This window comes from Pelecanus crispus, chromosome 19 (assembly GCF_030463565.1).
Source record: "Pelecanus crispus isolate bPelCri1 chromosome 19, bPelCri1.pri, whole genome shotgun sequence".
NCBI lineage: Eukaryota > Metazoa > Chordata > Aves > Pelecaniformes > Pelecanidae > Pelecanus > Pelecanus crispus.
The window spans coordinates 2,377,720-2,405,073 of NC_134661.1; the positions used below are offsets into that span (position 1 = coordinate 2,377,720).

A 27,354-nucleotide genomic window follows, 5' to 3' on the forward strand; every position below is an offset into this window, starting at 1 on the left:
GGAATTCAAGCTGCAGGCTTTCTGGCATCGTCACCAGCAATAAAGACAAAACCAGATCGTGCCCAGTTACAGCTCTGCAGCTGATTCCGTGAATTTGCACAAATGGCAACCGATGGGGAAACGGCACCGTTGCCACCAGAGTTCAGCTAGCGGCTCAGCTGCCAGTTCTCGAAAGAAAGGAATCCGGTTCACTCCCCCAAAGCTGCATTGCTCCTATAGCGCTCAGACAAAGAGGGGCAAAACCAGTAGCAAAAAAACTACTGAAGACATCACAGACAGCAAAAAGGATCATCTCCATGGGACAGCTTTATTGTACCGAGGGCTCCATAGCCACTCTTTTGATGAGAGCCATACTTTAAAGGCAATCTGTCCTGCATTATAAACCATGTAATATTTGAGGAGCCAAGAGCTTGCTATTTCGCATTAAGTGCTATTAATTGTTCCGGTTATCATGTTGTGCAGTTTGACCTACCCTACTGATTTCCCCCCACTCCTCCTGCAAAATATCCATCACTTTTTAAAGGGTTACATAAAGCTACAGGGAAAGCTTCTGGTTTGTGTTAGCTTGATTGCTATAGACTTTAATAAAGCACCCATCACAGCTGCCTAGCCACACTATACATCAAGCTCCTATAATTCTTTTCATGTCTCCAGAGGGGAATGCTAAGCAAAACATAAAATTTAACCTCCCGGTGCTTTATTTCTGGCTTGGAGAGATGTCAAAGGCCATGAGAGCTTTCACTTTTTCCTCGCTCTCTTAGAATTCGCAGCAACAGAGCAAAGGAAGAAAGGAGGAAAGGCAAGCAAGGAGGACGAGGTAGCTACAGAAGCGGCACTCTTCACGTCACCTAACAGCACGCCAAGGGTAATACGCAACTCTGGGTTACTGGCCCAGGAAAGAAAAGTGTAAATGAGTGGCCTTTGGAAACTCAGCAGCTTTGAGATCAGCTTTTTTACCTCAATAACAAGGCTGCCGGGGATGAAGCCACCTGCCCAATGTCTCCTTGTGGCAAACCTGTCGGGGAATCCAGCCCAAAGGCTCATCTCAGCCGAGCATGCACGTGCGAACGGCAAGCGTGCTATATTCTGCAGGTTTGCTCCGGCACTTTGCTCACTGAACCTGTTGCATACAGAGCAGTGAATTCCCTGGATGATTCACGCTAGCACACGTGTCAGTGGGATGTGTAGCAAACCCATCTTGTGTAGGAGCCTCCAAAATCACCTTCCTCCTCTACTAGGGAAAGCAACGCGCTTGAGGCTCCTCTGCCTCCTGCTACTCAGGATGGAAAGTGAGGAGGAGCAAAGAAACAACAGGTTTAATTCCCATCTCTCCCTGGATGCGTTATTCCCTCTATCAAAAGGAGAAATCCTGGAGAAACAGAAAAGCCACAGGGTTTCTTTGATAAGAGATCCACCCTAGCATTGTTTTATACGCCTACCTCACAATGGCAAATTAATTCCAGGGGGGTAGCTCATGTCCGCACAAAACCATTAATGGTACTGAACAGTAATTGCATCCTGCCTCTGCCAGACAGATCACAGAAAATGAGTTGGGCACAACTCCCGCACGATACGGGCAGGACTGGCTTTGCCAGTACAGCCAGCTAGACTAAGAATTTCCCTGCGTTTTCTATACGTGAATTCAAGCCCCGCCAAACGGTATTCACTCGAAGGAAGCGTTCCTCTCTGAGATACCAGGCGCTTGCCCGTGCAACGCGCAGCAGCCACGTCGCCTTCATTTCCACTCAAAAAACATCTGAACGCCTGCCAGATGGCGAGCGGAGGAAAAATAACGCGTACGCGCACAGGCGTAACGTGGGCCGTCTCCTCGCACGGCCTGAATCGGCCACGCTGGAATCGCGATACCTGATGATACAATGTGCTGAGCAGTTTTTAAAAGAGAGTTTTAAAGTCAAAGAATTTTTTTGAGAAAAATGAAACTATGGAACTGTCTGTCAAATTTAAAAAAAAAAAAAAAAAAAAGAGCTGTAAGCCTTAGAAGATAAACAAAATTCTGCCTCTACCACAAATAGAATTTTTAAGAGCAATTCACTTGTCTGTTCTTCAAGGACACCCTGAGCCTGCGCTCACTTTTGAAAAAAGAGGCCGACCGGAGCATTTTTTTTATTTATTTAAAACATAACAAGTCAACCCAAAGCCATTTCTTTTTGTTTGGCTCTTTCGTTCTCTGTATTAATTTCAATTCAATCAAGGAGGCAGTTGCATAACTGTTGTTTATAATTGCTGTCACGTCAACCCTGAAACCGATCGCTGCAACACTGAAGTTATATAAAAGGTTTTGTTAGGATTTTTGTTATTTTTTTCGTTTAAATTGTGGGAAGATGAAGTCCTACCCCGGAGAGATGTTTTGGTTTTCCGAGCTCTGTTGCCTATTAGTCCTGTGCTTTGGTGTCTTTTCTCTCCAGTTTTGTTTTACGCAGTGCGATGGTCTGTTTATGCACAGAAACTCTCCAAACCCAGCTCTGCGCACCCCGTTAATACGCAGGCTATAGAATACACTGTGCTGAGTCAGAGAAGCAACTGGCAAAAGTAAAGTTCACAAAATGGATAAGCTCTTAAGGAGCGATTTAAACACAGTTCTGGAAAGGCAGACTATTTAAATGCTTAAGTGGACTGGGATTGTAATTTACTTTGCTCTTCTGAAGCCAGTGGACTGTTACCCTTCAGCAATGCAGTATCAAACCCCAAGGGATCGTTTCTCCTTGTGCGTGTGTCAAAAACGTCTTCTTCACTTACAGCCACAAAAATGGTCCTGGAATCGAGAGCCACCTCCTCCCCCAGCCCACAAACACAACGTGGTTTCCTTGCTCCTCTCCCAACACTTCTGGTTATTCCCCTTTGACTCCAAGGCGTACTCACCTGGGAGACTTCTCCCCTGCCACCAAAGAATTGGGATGCTGCATTTTACCCTTCGTTTTCTGTCTTTCTAGAGGCAGGAATGCCAGGGGCACACTCACAGCTACCTGTTTGAAAGCTGTACTGCGCTGCAGACATAAATGCTTTAAGCCAACAAATAATTAAGGACTGTACTTTGTGTTGGCATAAAGGAACACTGCCCATACTTATTTGATGTTCCTCCATACTTAACAGCAAACTGTTTGTAGCTGACATTGGGTTTTTTTTTTTTTAGAAGCAGTCTGGAAAATGTCGAGTCTACACGGAGAAAAAACTAGAGAGAGAAATATACTCAAGTACCATCAACACACGCGCCCCCCCGCCCCCCCGAAAAAACCCTCTCAAGACCACAAAATCTATCTGCTTCCTTACAATTAATATCTTTTCCATAAGTCCTGCCTCCCTGTGGAGGAAAAGCTTGTTCAGAGACGAGCACAGGATCGCAGGAAACCACGCCTCTCCCTTTCACTCCAAACTCCAGAGAAGTTTGTAAGGGCGAACAGAAGAGTGAAGCGAGGTTCTTGCTGGAGGTTTAAGCTAGTAACCTGTTTCATCCGATGAGAATGAACCAAGAAAACGACAGTAACACCAGCTGTTTCTGTAGGGAAGCAGCAAGGAAAGAGTTGGTCAATCGATGTTTTTTTTTATGGTCGTCATTCAAAATTCCTTCTGAATGAGCACATACAGATTGTGTGCGTGCGCGCGCGTGCCTGTACAGGGGAACAAGCAGTACTTTGTGAGAAAAAAACTGTTATCTTCGAAATGATGGGAGTTTTACAAAACACAGGGCCTGAGCATCTAGCTTTATGCAGGCATACGGAAGACTGGGAATGCAGTTTAGCCAGATGCAGTGGATGTATTCTCAAAGATACTCCCGCATAAATCCAATCAGTTGTATTCGAAATTGGGGGGGGGGGGGGGGGGGGCGTGGGGGGGGTGTCTAAGAGTCAGTGGCACAGCCACACAAACTAACACACGGTTGAGCAAAGCACCTCTCTTAACACTGAGGTCATTAACTTCAAAATTTAGACAGGACAGTTCATAGAATCATAGAATCGTTTAGGTTGGAAAAGACCTTTAAGATCATCCAGTCCAACCATTAACCTACACTACCAAGTCCACACTAAACCAATCAAGGGTAGACCAGACTAAACCGTGTCCCAAAGTGCCACATCTGCCCGTTTTTTGAACGCTTCCAGGGATGGGGACTCCCCCACCTCTCTGGGCAGCCTCTTCCAATGCTTGACTACTCTTTCCGTGAAGCAATTTTTCCGAATATCCAACCTAAACCTCCCCTGGCGCAGCTTGAGCCCATTTCCTCTCGTCCTATCGCTGACTACTTGGGAGGAGTTCAAATGTCAACAATCAGAGGTAAGGGTTCAAGTGAGATACACAAGTAAGATGGCCAACAAGTTGCTCTCTGATCTTCACCGGGAGACCTTGTGACTGAGACAAAGGCAACTCATGATCAAAGGCAATTAACTCAGCCTTTAGAGTGGTTTTCAAACATGTGGTTTTCACTTTGGGTGTCTGTGGCCTCTTTCTAAAGGATTTGTGAAAGGCAACTGAGAAAATCCGGGCTACTGTCAGTTAAGTGTAAACCTGCTATTCAAGAGTGCATGTCTCCTGTGAAAAAAAGTGTTAACAGATCCCCAAAATCAGAACGACTGAAAAGCACACGTCTCTGAGCTGTAACCGAGGCTCTAACGTGGACACACTTACCCCTGCGCTGCTTGCTCCTGGTCTCGCAGCGATCTCTGCTCTAAGAACGGCGATGCCAGAGTTACGCTCAGTACTCTGGAGATGCAGCACGCACGAGCAGCTTGTGAAAAGCGCTTTACACGTAATCCAAGCTAGGTTTCCCTTAGCAGCTTCATTTTCGCCAGGATATCACACACGTGGGAATGGTGCGGTAAGCTCTGGGAGAACTCTGTTCCCTGCTCTACTACATTCTCGGTAGCTACGAGTTCAATCTCAGCCACTCTCCTCTGTGTAAAAGAAATAGTACTTTGCTACTGTCAGGAATAAAATGCTTAAACCCTATCACGAAGCCACAGAAAAACTTCAATAGTGTACACTCGCTTTGTTAAGGACATCTAAAAGATGTTTCATGCTAAACTTAAACATATGGTTGTGCTTTGGAAAAATCCGCTCGAGTCACAAATCTGCACCTCGATATCCATCAAAGGTACGCATTGTAGCAGTCTTGCCTTAGCTTTACGATAGAGTATGTTCGTATACAGTCATACAGGCTTTAGATTTGGAATGGTCTGCTAAGCATCACTGCATACTCCTAACTGGGTCGGTCTGTCTTCAAAGCAGCAAAATTCTTGTTTTTGCAAGAGGACCAACAGAGTCAAAGCATTTACATCTCAAACGTCACTCTCTCCAAAGCCTTCACCAGATATGTTCCCTCTTCCAATTATGCTTTTGATAAAATAATGATAAAATAAAATGCAAGGTCCTCAGGGAAATGAGAATTTGGAATTTAGAGACTCTCAACACCCCCCCCATCCAAGGTTCATTGTGTCTGCTTCCTCTGCACCATGGAATGCTTTTCCATTTTCGTTTTTACTCCCGGTCAGATGCTGAACACAATTTGACTGCTAGTGCATTAATCGCGCCAGCCTGCTTGTTATTCCCATAGGCTCCTGGGCAGAGCTGTAATCATTTCAGCCGAGCAGTTACAAAACTTCCATTTGCCTACCTGTGCCCTAGCTACGTGTCGATCCAGCCAGCATTCCAGCTCAGTCAGACAGGTGGGTCTGTAGGAGGCAAATTAATTTAACTGCAAGGGTTGCCAGAAACAGCGGAGGTGTATTTTAAGTCCCGTGACTCTAGGCTGTTTCATGACTATTTTGAAGCTCACGGCTGCGATCACGATGACTCTGTCTACCGTCCTTTTTAAACATCTTCTGCTTTGACTAATTTGATTAGGCTCATTCTTGGCTGGCTTTCCATCAAAAAAACCCCGTTCAAAAGACGGCCCCACCACTTTTGCAGAATACAGCCTAAAAGAGAACATTAACAAAAGGAAATGTAATATACAATGGAAAATTAAACAGAAATGTGTACTTTATTCTTAATACTCTTTACTCATGTAACTTCTCCAATCATTTATTAACGCTTATTTTGTTTTAAACTACCTTCCTCCCAACGACAGCTTCAGCAACAGTGAGTTCTCCTCATACTCAACTATTTTGAGACTAATTATAAGCAAAAGTTGTAAGATAATGTAGCTCTAGCAACAGAGTTGCACCTTCTTACACACGGTCAAAGCTAGTCTTTTGTACTACAAGACAAACTCTGGTACAGTTAAATAACGACACAAAGCAAAGATATACTCCATAAAACATTAATATTTTAATGAAAAATCTTAGCTTCATGTTTCTATCCAAAGACACTCAAAACTAGTTTTTCTCCCCCCTTAATTTTGACCTATAATGGGACCGGTTTGGAGATTTTTTTTTTTTTTTTGCATTTTAGAACATTTTTTTTTTAAAGATTAAACAACCAGGCTAGCAAAAAGGTACCCAATACATACTTTTCTTATATCAAACAAGCTAGTATTTCAATACAATGTAACTATACAGAATATATACATTACACATATGATCACAAAGCAAACACTACAGGCTCAGAACAGATTTGAAAAAACATGATATTCACATTGATTACAATAACTCTAAAAATGATTGTAACGTTGAAACGGCACTTAGTTTACAAAAAAAGTCACAAAAATATATATAGCCACCAAGAACTATGGTTCCTGAAAAATACTAATAGCCAGATAGTATTATATAAAATGTGAAGTGTATTTAAACATCGTATACATTAAAAAACAAAACCAAAACCAAAAAACAATTCTGTTAAGTCAATAAACATGCCAAGTAATCTAGCTGTGGCCAGCATCAACAAGAGAAGCTGTACTGTGGATGAGATGATGACTGGATATACGGCTGGTGACCGGAGACTGGCACAGTTAAGGGGGTTTCACTGTTACTAAAATGCACAAAGAAGCCCAACAATAATTTAATTCACATTTTTTCCTCCAGCGTACTCTTTTCCCTCTTCGGGGTTTCACCATAGGGCAGCACCTAGAGTGAAGGCACTGCAGGAACAGGGCAAAGAAGCTGTCCAAGAACTTTGTGTAGCCAGGGCTATAGGTCAGAATATCAAAAGCATGCATCAGCTAAACGAATGGTTAAATAAAATCACTCCTCTGGGGACTTCAGCAACCCTCAGGAAGACTCTAGGTACAGTTGCCACACAGGCTGGCAGCACCAGAAACTGATTCGGCTTTTTTTTTTTTTAGTGCAACCAGATTTGTAGTTGAGACCTGTGGGACACTGAGTTACTGTGATAGCACACATTGAGTTAACAAAAACCCAGAGCAGTAAGTACTGTTGCATTAAAAAAATTCACATTTGTTTTTTATGGTACATTTCCTCAAACGCTTTGAACCGACTCTATTTACTAGGGACCTCTGATGTGGCTGAGGCACCGTCCAGCCTTGAACCCTCTTATCTGTCATCGAGATGCTATGGAATTTTATTATGTCCGTACTTGGAGATGAGAACCCTCCAAAACTGGGTTTCACCTTGTAAGCAAAACTCAAATGTAATTGATCTGAATGAAAATTAGCTATTTTCCATATTCTGATGGTGTGGAAGTTGCAACGGATGCAGGAGCAACAGGTGCTCCGACATCTGCATTTTCTCCATCCCTGCAGGGTGCACAAAGCTCCCGTTCTATTTGCATATAAAATGCTTCACGGTTCGTCTCAGAGAGAGACCGGCAATAGTCTCAGTGCTCTTACATCCTGGGGCTGGAGGGGAAAGCCAGCAACCAAGAAGCGACTGAGGCCCTCATATAAAAACTTTAAACCATAGCTTAAAAACAATAAAATTTTATCCCGTAAGGGACATATAGGGATCATAGTCTTACAAAATATATTTTACTGCATTGGCAGCTATTACTTTTTTAAAAAGTTTAAATTCACACCTTTTAGACTCAAGATACATGTGAACCCAGAACCATTTTCAATAACCTAGTCTACTAATCTCTCAGTATGAGAGACTTGACCATAGTATCTGCGAGCCTGACAACTGAACTCAAACTGCGGTAAGACAGACAAATCATCAGGAGCACACATCTTTTTTACTGTGGCGTAAGAACAGTGACAAGCAGTTCCAACGGGGAGCTTAATTTGCTAAATGTGTGGGCATCCCCATGGATTTCCAGGGGAGCTGTGCTACGTGTCTGCATCGAAAACCAAAACAAACCCTTACAACTTGGCCAAATCTCCCGCACAGCTAAAACATCGCGTCTTTTTCTTCCACTCTTTGTGGGGAAATAGAAAGCATCTGAATTTTTTCCCCTCTCCCAAAACACCACGTTAAATCAGGAAAAAACCGATCCCTTCCTTTCCCATTGTTCCCATCAGACGTACTGCTCTACACAATATGCAAGGAGTAAAGACCCTGCACAGACTCCGAGAATCCGGGTCCCCGGCATACGGCAGAACCTTGCTAGTTCTGTGGTAGTGAAGGCACTCTGCTTGCAAAATAAATGGGTGAGGAAAGGATTTTCCACGGAGTGCAAAGATTGGTGCCACGTGGGAGAAGGCTACGCAAACGCAAGACGTAAATCACTATGTGGATGAATTTGGAGACTACTCATCAACAAAGAAACTGCTGCAATGGGTCACACGTGTAGCAATTTGGAAGAAATACTGAACAACTTGTAAGGGCCACAAAGATGAAGAAGGGACTAGAGCATCTGCCGTACAGGCTGAGAGTGATCGGACTGTTTTGTCTGGAGAAGGCTCGGGGGATCTTATCAACGTGTAAAGCTACCGGATGGAAGAGGGTACAGAAGATGGAGCCTGACCTTTCTCAGTGGGCACAAACTGAAATACGAGAAATCCCATCTAAACTTACTAAAACCTTTTTTACAGTGAGGGGTGGTCAAACAGTGGAACAGGTTTCCCAGAGAAGCTGGGGAGTCTCCATCTTTGCGGATACTCAAAATCCGACTGGACTGAGCAACCTGTTCTTGCCGACTCCGCTTTGAGCGCGGGGGTTGAACTAGATCACCTCCAGAGTCCCTTCCAATCTCAACTATTCTGTGATTCTGTCATCCTTGTCAAGCAGAAATATAAATGCATACCAAATAATGAGCGGGGGGGGGTGGTGGTGGGGAGAAAAAAAAAAGAAAAAAGAGAAAAGACAAAAATAAAAAAGATAAAAAGAAAAAAAAAAAGAGAGAAAAGGGAAAAAAGAGAAAAAAGGGAAAAAGGGGGAAAAAGGGAAAAAGAGAAAAAAGGGAAAAAGAGAAAAAAGGGAAAAAGAGAAAAAAGGGAAAAAGAGAAAAAAGGGGAAAAGAGAAAAAAGGGGAAAAGAGAAAAAAGGGGAAAAGAGAAAAAAGGGAAAAAAGGGGGGGAAAAGAGAAAAAGGGGGAAAAAAGAGAAAAAAGGGAAAAAAGAAAAAAGGGAAAAAAAAGAGAAAAACAGGAAAAACGGGAAAAACGGGAAAACGGGAAAAAAGGGAAAAAAGGGAAAAAAAGGGAAAAAAGGGAAAAAAAGGGAAAAAAAGGGAAAAAAGAAAATGCAGTCCAGAGTTCAAAACCCTCTGATAATGTCTTGAAAGACACTTATGCTTTAGGTTTCATCCCAAGTGTTAAGGCAAGTTTCTTCTAGCTTAGTTAGATATCTCTCCCTCTCAATTGGAATCTAAGCATATTAGCAACAGAGATTGTTTTAAGATGTCCTATGTTTTTACATCTCTCCTGTGAAGAACACCAGCATTTCAAAGAACTGAACACTTCCAACAACTTAGGGAGGAGAAATAAAACGGTATTTGTATTTAATCTGCGTTTGCTTCTATGGAGAAGAGAGATACTAACAAGAAACAACTACAAACAGGAAAATTAACAAGTAAACCCAACCCTAAAACAAACAAAACCAAAAACATCTTCTAAGAACTCTATTGTTCCTGCAGTTGAATCAGATTGAAGAGCGAGAACTAAATTAAGATGTTACACAGAGATTACAGGGTTGAAAAGATCGTGTGTAACACGGTGCAATGAACAATGAGACCCATGACTCGCCTCTACCAAGGTGTTAACAGTTAATGATACTCATTTGTTTTCAAGGAAGAACAGATGAGAGCTACAACGTCTTTTTAATCCCCCCCCCCCCCCCCCCCCCCCCCTTGGTATTCAGAAAGCAGTTTGCCTTCTGACACAAAATTTTAAATCTTAAAAATCCAATATCCAGATATGTCTGTTCTGTATTTGCACATCTCCTCACCGATAAACTGTTTAGCAAAATAGCTAATGGGTGAAAATTATCAGATTCTAACAGAAGATGATGCCTGTCTATATCTAACCACCTTTGATTAGAACATCCGTACAGTCTGGAAAGGTGTTTCTGTGTGAAGTACTTTTTACTACATGAATCACAAAGGATTCTCATATACCTGCAAAGTGGAGTAACGCTTATCAGAGAAAAAGAAAATAACGTTTTTGAGTTCAGTGTCATAGCCCTATAATTCAGGATAAAACTCAGCAGAAGGCATTTTCTTGTCTCACTGGCTTCTCAGTTACAGAAATCAGAAGTGGAAGAGAACTGGTCTTTAAATTCAGCCCATCAACAGACACTGGACTAATTCACAGTACAGCATCCCAAAAAAAGAACTTCTCCTTCAAGCCCTTTTAAGAAGACTTACAAAGGTAGACATACAAGACTGAATTGTAGCAGAGAACTTCTTTGCAGCATGTTTCTGAAACACCCTTTGGATCTGGTGGAGAAATTTCATTCCAGTAACTTGGAAAGGACTTAATCCCAACTATTTTCACTCTATTTAACTAAAATGCGTGGGTTTTTACCTAAAACACAGTGGAGAAGAATTGTTAAAGTCACTGAAACCGTTTAAGCTCTTTCCAAAGGGCAATAAACTTTTTTTTCCTTACAAAAGCTGGCTATTAGTGGAAACAACTCAGACCTAGAGAGTATCAGAGCTGCCTAAGCTAACTGAATACAAATTGATCTTGCAATATAATACGACTTCTGTGTCTTCTGTTTCTTCAGGAGCAACCTTTCTCTATTGGTTTCATTTCCTCCTCATGTTTGCGTAAAACAAATCCGGACAGAAAACAACAATTTAAAAAAAAACAACCCAAGATTCAAAACTAAGGGAGTATATCATGCCTTTGGAATACTAAGATCAAGTAATACCTACTCGCTCAGTATGTCATCTGTAGGCGATAGGCATCTGGCATCAAACACTGAGTTAACTTCAGAAGCAATAAGAAAAATCACAAACCTCCTAATATATTTCCTAATTTAGGTTTCAAAGCAGTACTATAGCCCAAACAGCCCCGACAAAACAAGACTCACTGCTCTGAAAATCCCACACCCTAAATTTGAAGCTTTTTCTAAATATGGAAAAATGAAATTGCAAATCTTTCAATTTATTGCTTACTTGAGCTGTGTATGTAGCTGGAGTAATGGCCTTTAATAAACCGAGTTGGCAAGGATTTAAAATGTCTTGAAAGAGGAACAATTCATCATTGCTATATAGGCTTTTTGTAAACAACCCCCTGTTGGGTTAGAAAGTTGGCCTCTAAAGAGAATAAATTGCTTGTTTTGTCCAAAACAGACTAATAAAAATCTCAGAAACTATACATGCATATGTGTAAAGAAAAAAATGTGCAATAATGCACAAAAGAGCTCATTTTTTCCCATCTGTGAACTCCCTCTAGCTAGTTTTTGGAGATTAGTAAAAATACAGTATATATGACAGGGGGAAGTGACCAGAACTGCAAACGATCTGGCCACGATTTAAGAATTTCAGTTTGGGAAAACCTTCATTTTCATACGTGGTTCCCCTGCTGCAGAAAGATACAGTCATGAGATATTTGTCAGGCTTGCACGGATATATACTTCTCTGTCCTCCTCAATTCATTATGCGCCACTAGACTTTTCCTGACCGTAGCATTTCCACGCCTAACCTTAGACGGGCAAATCTGCACAGGCTATTTGATCAAGCAGCTTCTAAAAGGACTGGAATATAAGTAGTAGGAATACCTGGCATGACATCACTTGGTTTGTCAAAACTGATTCATCTGAGATGAAAAGGGACAATGTGTTTTTAAAAAGTGTGCGACTGTTAGTTTCAAAAATGCTTACCATTTCCAAGAAAAGGGTTACAGTAAGCGCTTTGAAAAACAGCGGGCGCAGAGCTAGGAAGTGTCATTTTTTTTACGCAGAAGATTAAAGCATCCACTCAAAACTAGTCAAAACTGTTCAATAATGATTTCCAATGCATCCTTTTGTTTGTCATTTTAAAAAGGTTCCCTCTGATTTCTTTCCCTTAACCAGAGGGTCTGCAGAAGCAAGAGAAACTTAATGAGCTGCTCTAACTGTGGAAGAAGAAATAGATAAAGTGATCTGAATCAGTTGTTCTTCTTTAGAAGTATATCACAGCTTCCATGATGTTCTGACAAGATCTTTTTGTGCATTCAGTCTTAAATATTTTCACAGAAGTGATCATTCAGTCATGAAAAATAATGTAACATCTGTTGCAGTTTTCTGTTTAAAGCGTAGCTTACAAAGTAAAAAGGGAAAATCTCCCCACTTTTGTTTAAAAAAATTAAATTAAAATGTACAGGACCAAACACAGGCACTTTCCAAAGAACAAAAATGAAACCAAACCATGAATTATTCAATAGTAATAGATGACAGCTCCGGTTTCGGAGGGTCACCTGCGGCTGCCTCAGCAGTGGCGTTAGTCTTTGGCTGCTCTGGCACATCTTCTTCCTTCTCTGCCAACCCACCCAGAGACCCCAAGGGGAAAGTGCTTTCACAATTCTGAGTTGACGACACCTGTGAAATGACAGGCATTTGGACAGAAGAGTTGCTTTCAAAGCCATGCTCCCCTAGCTCATACTGCCCGAGGGTCTCTTCTTGTTCCTGGTTTAAGTAGTCCGGTACTAGGAAGTCACTAGAAGAGGGGCAAAGGACAGAAGAGAAATGTCATTTCTCACACAAACATTAGCGGCATCAGTTTCTTTCTATCAATTACATCACACAAGCTACATACTGCATCGCACAGAGAACAAAGATACTCATTTCACATTGCTCTGAGATCATCACAGCGACATACTTCACTAAGCACCGTAACCTGGTTCTCATTTAAACACACAGAGACTTTATTCAAATGCATCTATTTCGCGTTGTTGCGCATCCATATTTCCTACACAGCAACTTCTTATTATTTAGATTGTATCACCTTGATGAGAATGAAAGTTAATGTCTGGAACATCATATGGCACTGAAAACCTCATTGAAAAAAGGGAGCACTCAACCTTTGAAAATAGAAACAAAAACGAGTTCAGCACTGGCAAAAATGTGGGCCTTTTCCACCACTGAGGCAAGATCCACCCAAGAAACAGCAGCAGCACTCCTCTCAGAGTGGACAGGCTGTAAACAGAAGCACGAGGCGAGGAAGCGAGGGTTCTGCCGAAAGCGTAAGGAGGCTGCCAACTACAGCGGTGTTTTGTGATGTTGAGACGTATCACACTACTGTGAACAGAACGGAGTTGCATTTCCTTCCCATTTCGGTCCTTTCTGGACAACAGTTCTGTAACTTACTCTTACCAGCTGATGGCTGAGTGTATCCCAAGAAAACCTACCAAACTCTCCAGCAGTATTTTCAGAGCATAAGCACATAACGAAAACAAAATTTCTTTGCAAATTTTCAGCACCGGACATGTAAGTTTGTACTTGAGGCAAGTATATGTATATATATGTATTACATATATACATGTTTGTATGCTTTGGTTCCTCCTTGTAATAATCCATTTAAAAGCAGTCCTTTTCTTAAATGACAGCAGCATTCACTGCTTCAAACCCAAATCCACGACCAACTAACCTAGTGTTTGTAAATTCAAACTAAAGGAAGGCCTACGGACAACTAAAGTCAGATACTTTAATCTGATTTTAATTTGACGACAACAATTAAGTGCTTACCACAAGCATGGCATCATCCCTTAGAGTTTTCGCTCTAGTTTTGGCACAAGCGCTAAGAACAAGAACTGTGTAAACCCACAGCACTTGTACTTTTAAACAATATTCTGCTGGAAGAAGTGACTGGCTTTCCTGGTTTGTTTTGCAATTTTTTCATCCTACATCACTTCTGAGATAACCAAATAGCATAAAATGCTGAAATGTTTTGTAGGGGAAAAAGCGTCATGTCTAGAAATCATGAGGGATGGTATTGCAGATGCCATGACATTTACAATACATTTCTTTTGCATTGCTGAAGGCAGATAACTTACACACACCAAGCTGCACCTTCTCTATAGATTTAAGAGCTGTGCGATCTATCTTCCTCCAGTTTCCCTCAACCAACTTTTGTATTTTTCTCTCTCAAATTCCAACAGGTACAAATATTTATTTCAATATGAGAATACAGTGCTAGCCTCATGCCTCAGCACCCTTTTAATAGTCTTTAATGAAGTGCATTTGTGAGATATGCCAAGTCTTTTGTGCCCTGATAAACAAGAGATGTCCAGCTGGCCCTCACTATTTTGAACCCTGTTAGTCTGATCATTTAGTAATGTTACCTAGAAAATGAAAAAAGAGAATGTATGGAGTCATGCAATCCTTCCACAATATCCACCATCAAGCAAGTACTTAAAATGAAGTAGTACGTCTATCCCCTGTGTAAGTGAACAGGCTATGTAAGAGATTTTGAATAGCAAATCATTTACAGAACTCCACAGATACTATAGTGTAGAATGCTATGGCTTAACACCATTAGCCTGTCCATGGATGCTACTGAAAAGAGAAATTAAGCAGCCCAGAAGCAGCTTCTGCATATCACACGATTCTTCATTCTCCTATATAGCTTATATGCTGTAAGACAGATCAGATACAACAGATAGTGGCGCAAGAATGAATTTGACTGGAATTAGCTGGCAACCTGATGAGAGGCACAGCAGGCTGCCCTGAAAGCAGGAAAAGATGATTTAGGAAAAAAAAAAAAAAAAAAAAAAAAAAGAAAAAAAGGAAAAAAAAAAAGCAAGTTTCCCTGTTAGGTTTTTGCTGTGCACCTCACCTGCTCTGGAAGTAGTTTGCTAGCTCTGACGCTTCATGGTTCAAGCTCCTCAGGTGAACGATTAAATTTCCAGAGTTGGTGAACATGGCGCCACATGTTTTGCACTCGTAAATCCGAGGCTTGCGGATAATATGCCGGGAAACCCGCATGTGGTGTTTATATTCCCCGAAGGAAGTGAAAGTGGCACTACATATCTGGCACCGGAAACAGCGTTTACCTTCGTGCTTCAGGCGATGCATCTTTAGCGAGTAAGCTCGGGTGAACTTTTTCCCACAGCGGTCACACTGAAATGGTTTAATGCCTGCGGAAGAGAGAGCAAAAAAACGTTCACCTTTTGTAAGGAGAGGTCACTGGCAAAATCCTTCCAGATTTCTAACAGCACAAGGACAGCAGCTGTGGCCAGTCCCAGCAAAGCGCTGTTTTAGGAAGTTCTCTGCTTCACTTTAGAATGACAGAAACAATTATCACAGAGCTACGCTTGCTCAGAACCAACTGCCAATAAATTTCATAACAATGTGACCTGTCCGTAACGCCTACACATCTTCTTCCCCACAGTTTAAAATGAACATAAGCCTCCACGGATTATACTATGGGTAAGATCCTGAGCCACAGCCAAAAAGTATCCGATGCAGCAGTCATCTCACACCATCTTTGAACTCCTTTGATCTCAGGAGATTCTTGTGCCAGACTGGTTCCCAACAACGCAATTATCAGACTCCCCTTAATTGCAATGTCTTTTTTTCGGGCTGCCTTTGGCCTCAGAGAAGTGTTCTGGCAGGGGGACTGCGTGCACAAGGATGCCCCTGTAATGCAGCAGGAATGGTGATAAAAGGGTGAAGTAGCAGCCTTTATATTGCGTGGGAACCTTTCTATACAAGAATCTTCAGCAACTTTGCATGACAGACAGCTCTCTTAAGACAGTTTAGGCTCATGCCTCTCATTTTTTTCTCGTATTAATTCAGAAATTCTGTTACTAGTTCATTTTTCATTTATCCCAGGCACTAGCAAAACCCTAAAACATACGAGCTCTGCAACATGTTGCAGTGGCTGAGACTACGTAATCACACCCAAACAGAACTACTACAACATAAAAGACTGAATCACCAAAAAGTTAAGATTTAATAAAAAGCCTGAACTCCAGAAAGTGTGGAAATCCAAACATGAGGCCAAGAATCTGGAATATGGAGCTCTATTCATAATAGGGCTGTCAAGGAATAAAAAAGGTTTTTTCAAAAGGCTGAATGCGCATCAGTCCAGGCTGTTAATTCCACCAGTCTTTCACTCTGCTTTCCTTACGTTCAAAGCGGGAGCTGAACTTTTAATTGGGGCTTTTATACAGAGAAAGCTGTAGTTAAGGTTACACTGAAACTCCTTGTTAAGCATGTGAAAACAAGTTAATATACTAGAATATCGTCTTGTGGAGCTAAAACTTTTCACACTTTCGTACCGTCCAAGGGCATCTATTTCCTCCGATAGTTTGAGGAAAATCTCTTCAGCCATTTTGCTTATGTGAAAGCACTTTCAATGTTTACAAGTTCGGAGAGTTTCTTTTGCATGCTAATTACACTAAAACAGCTCTTCCAATCTCTCCCAACTTTGCCTAGGGGTTGCCAGTCGACAGGTCAGCCAGAGATGCTCTGCTGAAGCCCGTCTGCTGTCAGTTAAGACTTTAGCAACCGGCTTGGGATAATCTCGCACCCGACAGGCCCACAAAGTTTGCTTTTTTAAGTATGAAACGCATATTATTACGTCATACGGTCATTTTGCTTGAAGGGATTTGACACGTAATTGCTGACAGCGAAAAAAATTACACCTTGACAATTGTGGTTGCTCTGCCTGAAAATGGTAAGGCATCTGGGTGCAGGTAAGAGTCAAGCTCAAACCAGGAGATAGCAAACCATGAGGCTTAGCACTCAACCGCAAAACCCCTTCAATGTTCCCTTCATTCACTAAAATGCCAATGCTATTGCCAGATAATGCTGACAAGTCTTGAAAGACACTGACAACAAAGACATTAGGAGTTCATACTTAGGTTAGAAATCAAAATGAATGCAACAGTTTGGCGATCAAGACTCAGAGGAGGCATTCACACAAACCTTTTGCTGCCTGTACTATCTGTAGTAGCTAAATTGATTATCAAACCAATTCAGTGGTCCTGCAATCCCTCCAAAAATTCTGAGATCCAAAGGCATACAACATTCTCCAGTGCAAGGACATAAGATAGATAATATTTTCTCTATTATCTGCAAGTCTCCTCTAAAACACAGCAGACAATTACAACATGTGAAAGGAAGAATTTCAATCTACATCACTTCGTTAGTATAATAAAAAAGCCAAGTATACTTTATTTCATCTCAAATCTTTATCATGAAAATGACTTATTCTCATGAGTGTCAGGCAATCAGATTTTCTTCAGTCCACACAAACGCTAATCATCCAGAGTAGAGCTATCAGTCAGATTTGATGTATCCAAACAAGCGTTCAATGAGACATACCTCTACCCAATCTTTCTGAAATCAATTCTCAAGCGCTTGGCAGGTGATTAAAAAAGATTGCATTATTGTATTTGCTGCACAGTGAGCAAACCTCTGCGAGTCTATAAAATAGTAACTCTTGGAAACAGCAACGTTTCTTACCTGAGTGGATAAGCATGTGTTGTTTTAAGTTCTGAATGCGAGTGAACCGGACCCCGCAGGTTGGACACTGAAAAGGTCTGTCTGGACCATTTGGGCTGGGTCTCTCTGTGCTGCTGGTAGAAGGAGCAATGTAGAGTTGGTAGGGATACTGAACGTTCTCCAAACTACAAAGAAAGAATTCACTGATTTACAAGCAAGCTAGAGGAAAAAAATATGAAGCCTTGCCCGTGGAAATCTGAACACGTTTGTATGAGAGGAAGAAAACGGCTGGCTTTTCTGTCGAGATCTATATTTATGCTGGATACCTCTTCCTCTATAGCAACGCGCCTGACCTGCATATGAAGTCTTACAGTCACTGACTTTGCACATCTGAACAAAACCGGAGAATAACCTCTGAATTCTGTCTCTTTGGGCAGCAGGTCTGAGCACCAGCTGCGAACTGGGCTTTATTTTTCCAGGCATGGGCATTTCCTCAAGCATATTGATGATTTACAATCAGCAAACAGTCCCTGAGGAAGAATTTAAAGAACTGAGCAAACTGGAAGGCAAAGGATTATTTTGCAGCTTCAGTGATACTTACAAACAAAATTAAAGACGATTCATTTTCATTTCAATCCAAGCTCAATGAACAAACATTAGTATCTACAATTACATATTCCTACGTTTAAAATATTGATCTAATTAATCAATACTTGCTCCTTGTCTGATTCAATCAGCTCTATGAGAATAGCTCAAGCGCTGTATTTAAAAAGCAGCACACAGACTATAATAAAGGAACAATCTCACTTTCAAAGTAATTTATTTAAAAGGGACTAATTGCTCCTACATAGCCTCTAGCTGCAAACTGTTTAAGGGAACTACAGTGTTACAATCCAAGTCTTCTGGCAAGGAACTTGCTTCGCTAAAGGGCATAGTGAAATAAAAACAAATCTGCTGGTACAAACACGATAACAATAGGAGTTTGTACTTACCTGGGGTTTCCCTTTCCTGAGCATTAAGGTTTATATTTTCTGTTTGAAATAGACATTTCAGCTTGCTCACAGCCTGATGGAAGATCAGACGTCACTGGCAGCAGGGAACTGCTCTGACCCTGAATATTCCACGGCCAGAACAATGCGATTTTAGTTTTACTAAACTGTAACGTCTGAAACGTATTGAGAAAAAACTACCACGATGTCTCCTGTTGCACACAGTCAGAAAGTCTCCCTAACTGAACAAATCCTTTTGCTGGTCTGCTTCCATCTCAAGCCCAGATTGTTGGTTTCAAGGTTAGGCCGAATTTGTGGACTTCTAACGTCCACAGGAACGAAACGTGCACGTTGCACAAATACATTTTCCTACATGTGATACAAAAATCCACAGACCAGATCAGCACAGGAGGACGAGGACTAGCGTCGTCTCTTTAAAATCAATACCTTAATTGTCTTTATCTATTCTGGACGTGGATGTCAATACAACTGGGAGAACTGAGTATCTGAACTCTGAGTACAATGATGGGTCTGAGCAGCAAAAGTTCCAGTTGTAAAATTTATCTGGAGAGAGAGAGAGCACCAGGTCTCTCTCGATACACACAAGGTAAGAGAGTTTCCTGCAGGAGTTTAGTATCAATCAGTCTGTAAAACCCATAAGGATTTCTGGTCTCACATGGAACTGGAATAATATTTGCTCTAAGGAAGAAACTGTATTGTCCTTCACTTCTTTTTATACACAGCAGGGTCCTAGAGGGCTGTGGAAAAGATAGATGCTGACAGATTTGTTGATCTTCGCTAAAGGGAATATTTACAAGAGGGAAGTTGCCAGCTCATATCCCGGGCCTGGCAGATTGTAGCTCACTGCCACTTAGGGGTCTAAAAAAGCCAACTGATGGCTCACCAAATGCACTTGAAATAAATGAGGGGGTTTTTAAAGAGAGGTTCTGGTTTGTCTAACCAAATTTCTGACATAAACTCTGGCACTCCTGATCCTTTTTGTGAGCTGATCACTAGATGAAGAACAGATTTTACTCTACGTGGATGTGGAAACACTGGTTTTGTCTCTGGAATTGGTATAACCATATGCTTTCCGCTTTACCAATGAAAACTCCATCAAGTAGCAGATAGGTCCGTTATCCAAAAATCAATATTAAAAAAAAGAACAATATTGAAAAAAAAGCATAAGGCATAGAAGTCCAGCTGCCATAATATCCTAATAATCAAACAGCCAAACTGATTTGGGCCCAGGATGGACAACTTTCCCCTCATCTAGTATTTGACAAATGTCATGCAGTCTGGCTAAGGGGCAAATCCCTTCAGAAAAGGTTTCCTTGCGCTCAGCTGACTGGAGAATTCACAATTAAAATTTTCACAGCTACGTGCCAAGAGAAGCGACAGCTGCAGTGCAGGGGTGATGAAGGGATGACTGGCTGGGCAGCAAGAACTCCTGCTCTTAGAGGCACATATGGATATACACATCTAGTGTGAGCACACTAGATGTAATAAGAATTACATTTTGGTTTTTTGTGACAACATTTAACTTGCTTTATTAAGAACTTCATCTTCTGGTAACATGTTTCTTAGGTCCTTCCTCCCTCATTCCTGCATTAGGGGATTGCACAGAGGCAAAAGTGCATCGTGCTCCTAGAGCTTTCTAGGGAGACACTCAAACTAGGGCAGAATTTAGGAGCCACAGCTCTCCTTTTGTTTCCAGCTGTCTCGGGCTAGCTCATCCTCAAAGCCTGTACTGGTGCCAGCTTCTCTGCAACTGAAACAGAAAGGAGAAGTGCTATGGGGACCATCTCCCTAGAAGAAATCTAAAGTAAAATGTGCTTTTTTCCTACATAAAAGCTTCATGATGAGAAAGGCTGGTTAAAGCAGATAAAATGGGAATCACGAGGCTCTCCAGCTACCAGTGACTGGCACGTCTTTTTCCATCCTTACACTGCAAGCAGGCTGAAATACCTATTGGTGACATAACTGCAGACCTTAGCACAATGAAGAAATTACACTGGTAACACAACTATGTTTTTCTCTCCCCTGCTTCTTTTTCCCCATACAGACTCAATTTTTCCTGACTTGCAATTTGTGATACATGTAGCATTTAACAGTTGAGATTCGTCTGACATCTCAGAGAATTTCTGTAACAGCTAGATAAACAGATAGGTTTAAAATGTTTTCACTGTAACGCTAAAGTATTCTACTTGCAGTTTTTTCTTCTTTTCACCAAGAGATAATATACATATTTAACTACGTAGAACTAAACCCTGACAAATGTGAATGCCAGAATGCTCAGTGAGCCTAGAAATGTTCTCTATTTGTAAACAACGATTATTTTAGACAAGTGGAGGTTCTCATTATATTGGATCAGAGAGATCTTTTATAATTGAGCCTTTGCAACTCCTTTTTAAATGAAGCCATGAACTGATACAGTGACTAACTTTTAAACCAGCCACGGCTGAATTACAGATCTATGCTAGAGAAGCATGCTGCAATCCAAATGTGAAATATCAGAGGAAGAATGTATCAGACTTCACTGTGAAACAGTAGTTTTAACAGATTCCTGTGCGCCTATTAAGCTGACAACAATTACATGTGACCTGCTGTTTATGAAACACTGATTATGGAGGAGGAGCCATTAATTATGTTAATTATTTAACACAGAAACTCAAGAGATATCCTAAATTTTGAAATATTTATGATTCCACAGTGATAAGGATGTCATATTGAAAGACCTTTAGATGAAACAGTCTTTTGCTCTTTTTTACTAATAGAAATATAATAAATACATACTCAAATACATATTTTTTCAATATAAATTCTTTCCTTCTCTGGATGGAAGAGATATTTTAGCGGGAATTTTCAGTGTGTTGAAAGGATTTTATATATTTTGAATTTTCAATGCAGTTTGTGCTGAAGCTCTGCAATTTTATAGGAAATTTCTGAAATAATGCAAAAATGTGTACACCGCTTGACTTTAGAACTGTGTCTTTAAATTAAAAACATGGATTAGTTCTAATGCAACATATGCTCCTACTATCAATTCAAACCCCAAGTGCTGGGTATTATTTTTATACTGAGGTTTGTTAGCAGATAGATAAAATCCTCTCTGTCATACTAAAAATCTTATCTAGGCAGTTATTTTCCCTTCAGATTTAATCCTACAATGGGACAGGTTTTAGATGGAAATGGCAGGAAAGATCTTAGGAGCTACGAAAATGCAGCTTTTGATAGTTATCTCTATAGGGAGTTTCACTTGACACAGTTTCTGGAACAACTCCCAAAGGTTCACACTTCTTCCCCAAACCCACTTGTCTGACAAAATACTATGCAAAAGCCAGCTTGTCAATACTTTAAAAATTTTGCTTAGAAAGGGAATAGCTAGCTATATGCCATACTTGACACATACCACAAAAAGCAAAGAAAGAAAAGTCAAACCAGTTGTGTGTACCCTTGTATGCCACTTGCAGGTACATCGCTTCGCTCCAACAGAACTATGATACACCTCCGATCAGACAGACTCATAAATATTAGTTTGGCCTTCTCTGCCAGGCTTCCCTTATGCAGGATTCCCTTAATAAATCACTCATCCCAGCACGGCAAAAGACGGCTAAGTATTTGCAGTAAGCTGACACACAGCACCTTGGTAAGAAGCTACACGCGGAAAGTTTGGGAGACAAGATTTAAGGCTGCTCTGCCTGCTCTGCGGTTTATGGCAATAGCAACGTCTGGTGAAGCCAAGACTAGGTACTTGTTTTCATTTTGTTGCTTTTGTGGCTTTACGTCAGCTTTAGCGTGCATGCAACTACAACACCTGTTTCACAGTAAAGGCTTTTTTTTTTAAAGTTATTAATAAAGAGCCGCGGTGAAGAAAGGGCAAAACCGTGAATATTTTCTTCACCAGCGTTGCCTGGAAATAGACAGGAAATGAAAAGCAACAAGTAAGCAAATTCTGACTTTCATCACCTACATTCTTCTAAAGCATCTGATCCTTCAGGCACTGATTGTACTTTGATCAACACAGAGAATTAGATGTACGAACAACTCAGCATTCTGGGATTAAGGCTGGGTAGGTTAATTACAGCACAGCACTTGCTGCAGAACAGTTTGCACACTACATTGGTACATACCGATCATCATCATCTGCATGAGCGTTAGTGCCAGAGGTACTCTGGAGTGTGGGTAATCCCTCCGTAACCCCCTCATCTATTGAGCCTAGGCAAAGAAAAAAGGGCGATTTAATGCAAATAAGTGTTCAAAAAGGGTTGGGGGGGCAGGCAAATACACATAAAGCTTGCTTTCCCAAATCTCTCAGAGACGCTGCTTCCTGGGTGACAAGATGCTAGAGAGTTGTCTTGGGAAAATCATTTAGGGAACCCAGAAGCAACGTGCTCCAACTCAACTTCTCCTCTGCACAGATTATCTAGTAAACGGACAAGTCAATGAAGGGCAAATATTTGGCACACCTAGAAATGGAAAGAATCTAGGTTAAATACAGCCAGAGTTTTCAAAACATATCCACTACTAACACTGTAAAGCAGAAACGTTACCTTCACCTAAAGGGACTATTTCATCAGTTTTCAAGCCTTCTTGAGCAATAAAGAGTTCACTCCTGCTACGCTACATTGCTTTTGTGTTCCAAATCTTCCGTATAAATATATTCATTGACAATGCCTTCATTTATTGATAAGATGCTGAGACAGGAAGAGCCCTCTGAGAAAGTAGACACGCAACAAAAAAGAGACCAAACATCTGTTTGTAAGAGAAATGTATACACAAAACCATTCCAGAGCTTTGGTCTGTGCACAAACCATTCCAGAGCTTTGTTCTGTGCACCAGCAATCAAGCAAATGTAGCTCAAGTGGGTTTTGGAAACGGAAGCTAAGGTAAGTGCAGCACTAAAGCAAAACTACAACTTCATTCACCTGATGTGGCTGTTGCTCAGACGGGCCTCCCTCATCACCACTTGGAGATTGGCATTCAATCCTTGTTTAGGTGTATTAAGCGAGGTTATTTTGGCCTGATGTCACCATAACAGAGAGGCAAGTTGGCAGTAAAGTACTAAAACATTCTAAGAACTGGTACCCACCCCCTGCCAACCAGACCCCTTGACAAAAAACAAATCCTCTGGTTTGGTTACGTGTGACCGTTTAGATAAACCACGTGGTGTTCTGCCTTTAAGCTGAGCATAGAGAGCAGACCAGATCTCCTCGCATTCCTCCTTTTCCTCTGATGATATCTATGGGTGCAATGGGCGACGATAAAAATGAATGACTGAACTCCGCCAAATTTCAAGAGGATCGGAGCCGCTGTCATTCCTCTCCAAAACAGGGGTTCCCAAAACATGACGTATGTACGATTAGTAGCATGAAAGTCACCTGGAAGTGGTGCAGGAGTAATTCCATCTTGCCTCCTTTTCCCTCTGCTGAGACTGAATACTGAGCACCACTTGCACTTTTCTGAACAGCCAAGCAGCCTTTGGGGCTCGAGCACCGAATCCACGTGGGATGACAACAGATGGGGGAATGCCATTTCTCTCTCTACACCTACATCTTGACAACGAGCGAAGCTTAGGACAGTGCTAGGAGCTGCTCTTGCTGCTATGGTAAAAACAATTCTGCTTTCTAAGAGAGTGGTACCCGAGCGAGCTGAATTTGGGAACCCTTCTGTAAAGCTCCCTAGGAAAATCAAGTATCATTAGGTCTACAGTGACAAGTGTCAGACAAAACGGAAAACCAAAGAGAAGGAACAAAGACATGGAAAGAGAAGCAGAAAATGTGCTTATTTTGTCAAAAAGAATGAGAGTACTGTCTCCAAAAAAGGCCGTCCCTATAAAGGACAGTGTGTTCTACAAAACCTTACTGAAGCAAAAGATTAGCGTCTTAACGTGACCTCATGTTATGGGGCCAGTGATGGGAGGAAACTTGCATCTCTAGCGGTTTCAAAACAACACCAAAATGTTTGATTTTGTTGCAAGCTGACACATTATGTTTGGGAAATTCAGCAACTATGCAATCTATAAAGTGACAAAAATTAATCCCATTTTGATTTATCCTTCTTGCTCATGAAATACTTAACCAAAAGTCTACTGAAAAATAAGCCCAGTTGCTCTCAGGTTTAATTTTATGCCTTCACCTCTCAAATGGAAACAGTGTTAATGAGTTATGAAAATATCTTCTCAGACATAGCTATTGTTGTAACCATAATGACTTATTTATCAAGGCCCTGCTTCACGTCTCCTTCCATATTATAAAGTGCTTCCAACTATAATAAGTTGCAAACGAACAATTCTTGAAATTGCCCAGAGTGAATAAGCGCTTTTTGCAGTATCAGAGAGGCATGAATGCTTTTATAAATGCACTATAAAACATTGAGATAAATATACACAATTATACAAGGAAAATATGTTCAGGAAAGAGAAAGCTGTACTTGAACATATCTTGCTGCCTCCATTTACTGTTGTTACATTACCGCATAAGGAAATACATCTTTGGGGGGTAAAAAGTGCTTTCTAGCTACAAAGAGTGCCTTATCATATATTAGGTACATGTGAGCTGTGCTAAAAAGCAAGAGCACCGTTTCTCTTTATAGCAAAATGTGAGTAAAAACTATTATGAGGATAGTTAATAATGTTATGCAAAGACCACTAAATATTAATTCAAACATATTCAAGGGCAAAGAACAGATTTGTACTTCAACGGTTTGGGGCTAGCATTTTTTTTTCTCTCTCCGTAGCCATTTTAAGGAAGAACATGCTGTACTAATATCCTCAGTAACAGACATTTAAGTTTAAACATTATAATCACTAAAGCCCACGATCCTCTGCCCCATGCCGTACAAATGGTCAGGTACATGACCTCGGTGGTACAAAACCTAGAATAGGAAATAGTAAATGGAAAACAATCCCCAAAACATCACGTGGCTTCAAAACAGATACCCTTTGAAGACAGATGTGCAAAGTTGCTTGTCAACAGAAATAATTTCAGGGCTAGAGCAAGAACAGAATTCAGTACAGTGCCTGGCTACTGGAGTTTGTTTCCAAGTAATTTTTGTTTAACACTAAGACTCTCTTAGAAGAGTAGATTTTATAGCATTCGGTGGCACCTCTCCCTCTGCAATTCAGTCCCAGTCTCACATTCTCATGTCCCAATTCATTCAAGCCACTTTTGACTACGTAATTTTCCTGATATTTCTAACTCCAAGAGATGTCCTCTGAAAACTTCCATTGATCCTATGCTACTCCTCTGTAATCTAGAATTTACAGCCAGTTTGTTCTTTTAAGCTGCTTGGGTACGATATTTATAGTTGGTAAAACTCCCTCCCTTTCACTTGATATGCTATTTTTAACTTTCTCTAATAATTATTTCTACTTGCTCTATTTTGTCTGTGATGGTACAATTATGTTGATGAAATAATTTGCATCTCTTATCACATGGCCCTGCCAAGACCTTTCCAAAGTTCCTACTCTAATGAGTTAGAAATTGAATCAAACTAAACCTCTTCTTGAACAAGGACCACTTTTCCTGGAGACTACCCAGCAAACGAGTCGTTTCTTCTGGTTTTTAATCTATGCGCTACTTTGGCAAACTACATTTCAGATGTATATTTAAACTGATATTAAGTCTGCTTCTCAGAAAAGGTAAACAGCCTTGTCTCCAGTAAATAAAATATTTTTATTTGGAAAAAGCATTGCGGAGCTAAAATATCAACACATGAGCTACACCAACCGACAAACAAAACCAACAAGATAAAGTCTTGAAGGATGGGGTAAATGGAAAATATTTTCATTGCTTTCTAGTGAGTATTACCTGAATAGCTTAACAACACTGATTCCATATTGCAACCCTGGAATGGTCAGACTGACCTAACACTCGCTTTCTTCAGAGAAGGCACAGTGTTACGCTGACCAAACAAAATAAATGATGCAGGCTACTAGGCTACATTTATTTACTTTGTTGTAGTTTATTTATTTAATTAACTGAAGCAGCCTTTCATGTATACATTATTTGAATGAAGCAGACCAGTACATTTGCCATTCTTATGGTCTTCAAACAAAACAGGCTTTATTAAAAATCTTTCAGTAAACAAACTCTACCGAGCACAGGTCAAGCTACTTAACCGAAAGCAAAAAAGCTGACTTCGGCAAAAATTTGGTAATTAAACTAGAAATGTTGCAAACCCCCTATCTTCTGACTTACTAAAAGCCATTTGATGCATTCTGTGCGAAGAGAAAAAAAAAGGATTGTTACAGTAACCTTTAAGTATTAGCTATTAATAAACAACAGCCTGCTAGAAGAACCCGAAATTGGCTTCAAATTGTCTTTCATGGAAAAAAGGTTTCTCTCAGCAATTGGCAGTATTTGAAGAAGCAACTTGAGAACCAAAGCCCACAGAAATGGAAAGATTCTCAATGTTACGACTGTGTGGTTTTGTTTTCGTCTGGGGCATTAAGATGACAGTGTTCCACCACTTATTTTGCAAATCTTCTTACAAAGGCTCTCTGTCATGATTATACAAGATTTTATGTCTGATGCAAAGTACCATTCTATCCCTCTGTGGCTACAGCCACAAGTCTTTCGGATTTGGTGTGGCAGCTCAGCTGTGATCATGCCTTTTGACACTACTGGAATCAAGTATTTTTCCCAGTCGAGCAACCAGAGGTAAAAAGGGGTTATCAATCTCTTCTGAATAAGGAGTTCTACCCAC

General features: G+C 40.9%; 1 protein-coding gene across 8 annotated transcripts in view; it reads right to left on the minus strand.

Moving 5' to 3' along the window:
* Positions 1-3,262: 3,262 nt before the first annotated feature.
* The window catches only part of ZBTB44 (zinc finger and BTB domain containing 44), a 44,438-nt gene continuing 20,346 nt past the window's right edge, over positions 3,263-27,354 (minus strand). For 2 of the 8 annotated variants that reach the window (XM_075723243.1, XM_075723244.1), the window contains exons 3-7: positions 22,779-22,863; positions 17,678-17,841; positions 15,042-15,342; positions 12,685-12,923; positions 5,787-5,927 (exon numbers count right to left, since the gene is read on the minus strand). In XM_075723243.1, coding sequence (XP_075579358.1) covers positions 5,821-5,927; positions 12,685-12,923; positions 15,042-15,342; positions 17,678-17,841; positions 22,779-22,863 — 896 coding nt within the window. In that variant the 3' untranslated portion in view covers positions 5,787-5,820. Of the gene's footprint in view, positions 3,627-4,638; positions 5,928-12,109; positions 12,924-15,041; positions 15,343-17,677; positions 17,842-22,778; positions 22,864-27,354 lie in introns of those variants that run through there. The other 6 variants (XR_012831758.1, XM_075723246.1, XM_075723245.1 and 3 more) reach the window with 6 other exon arrangements.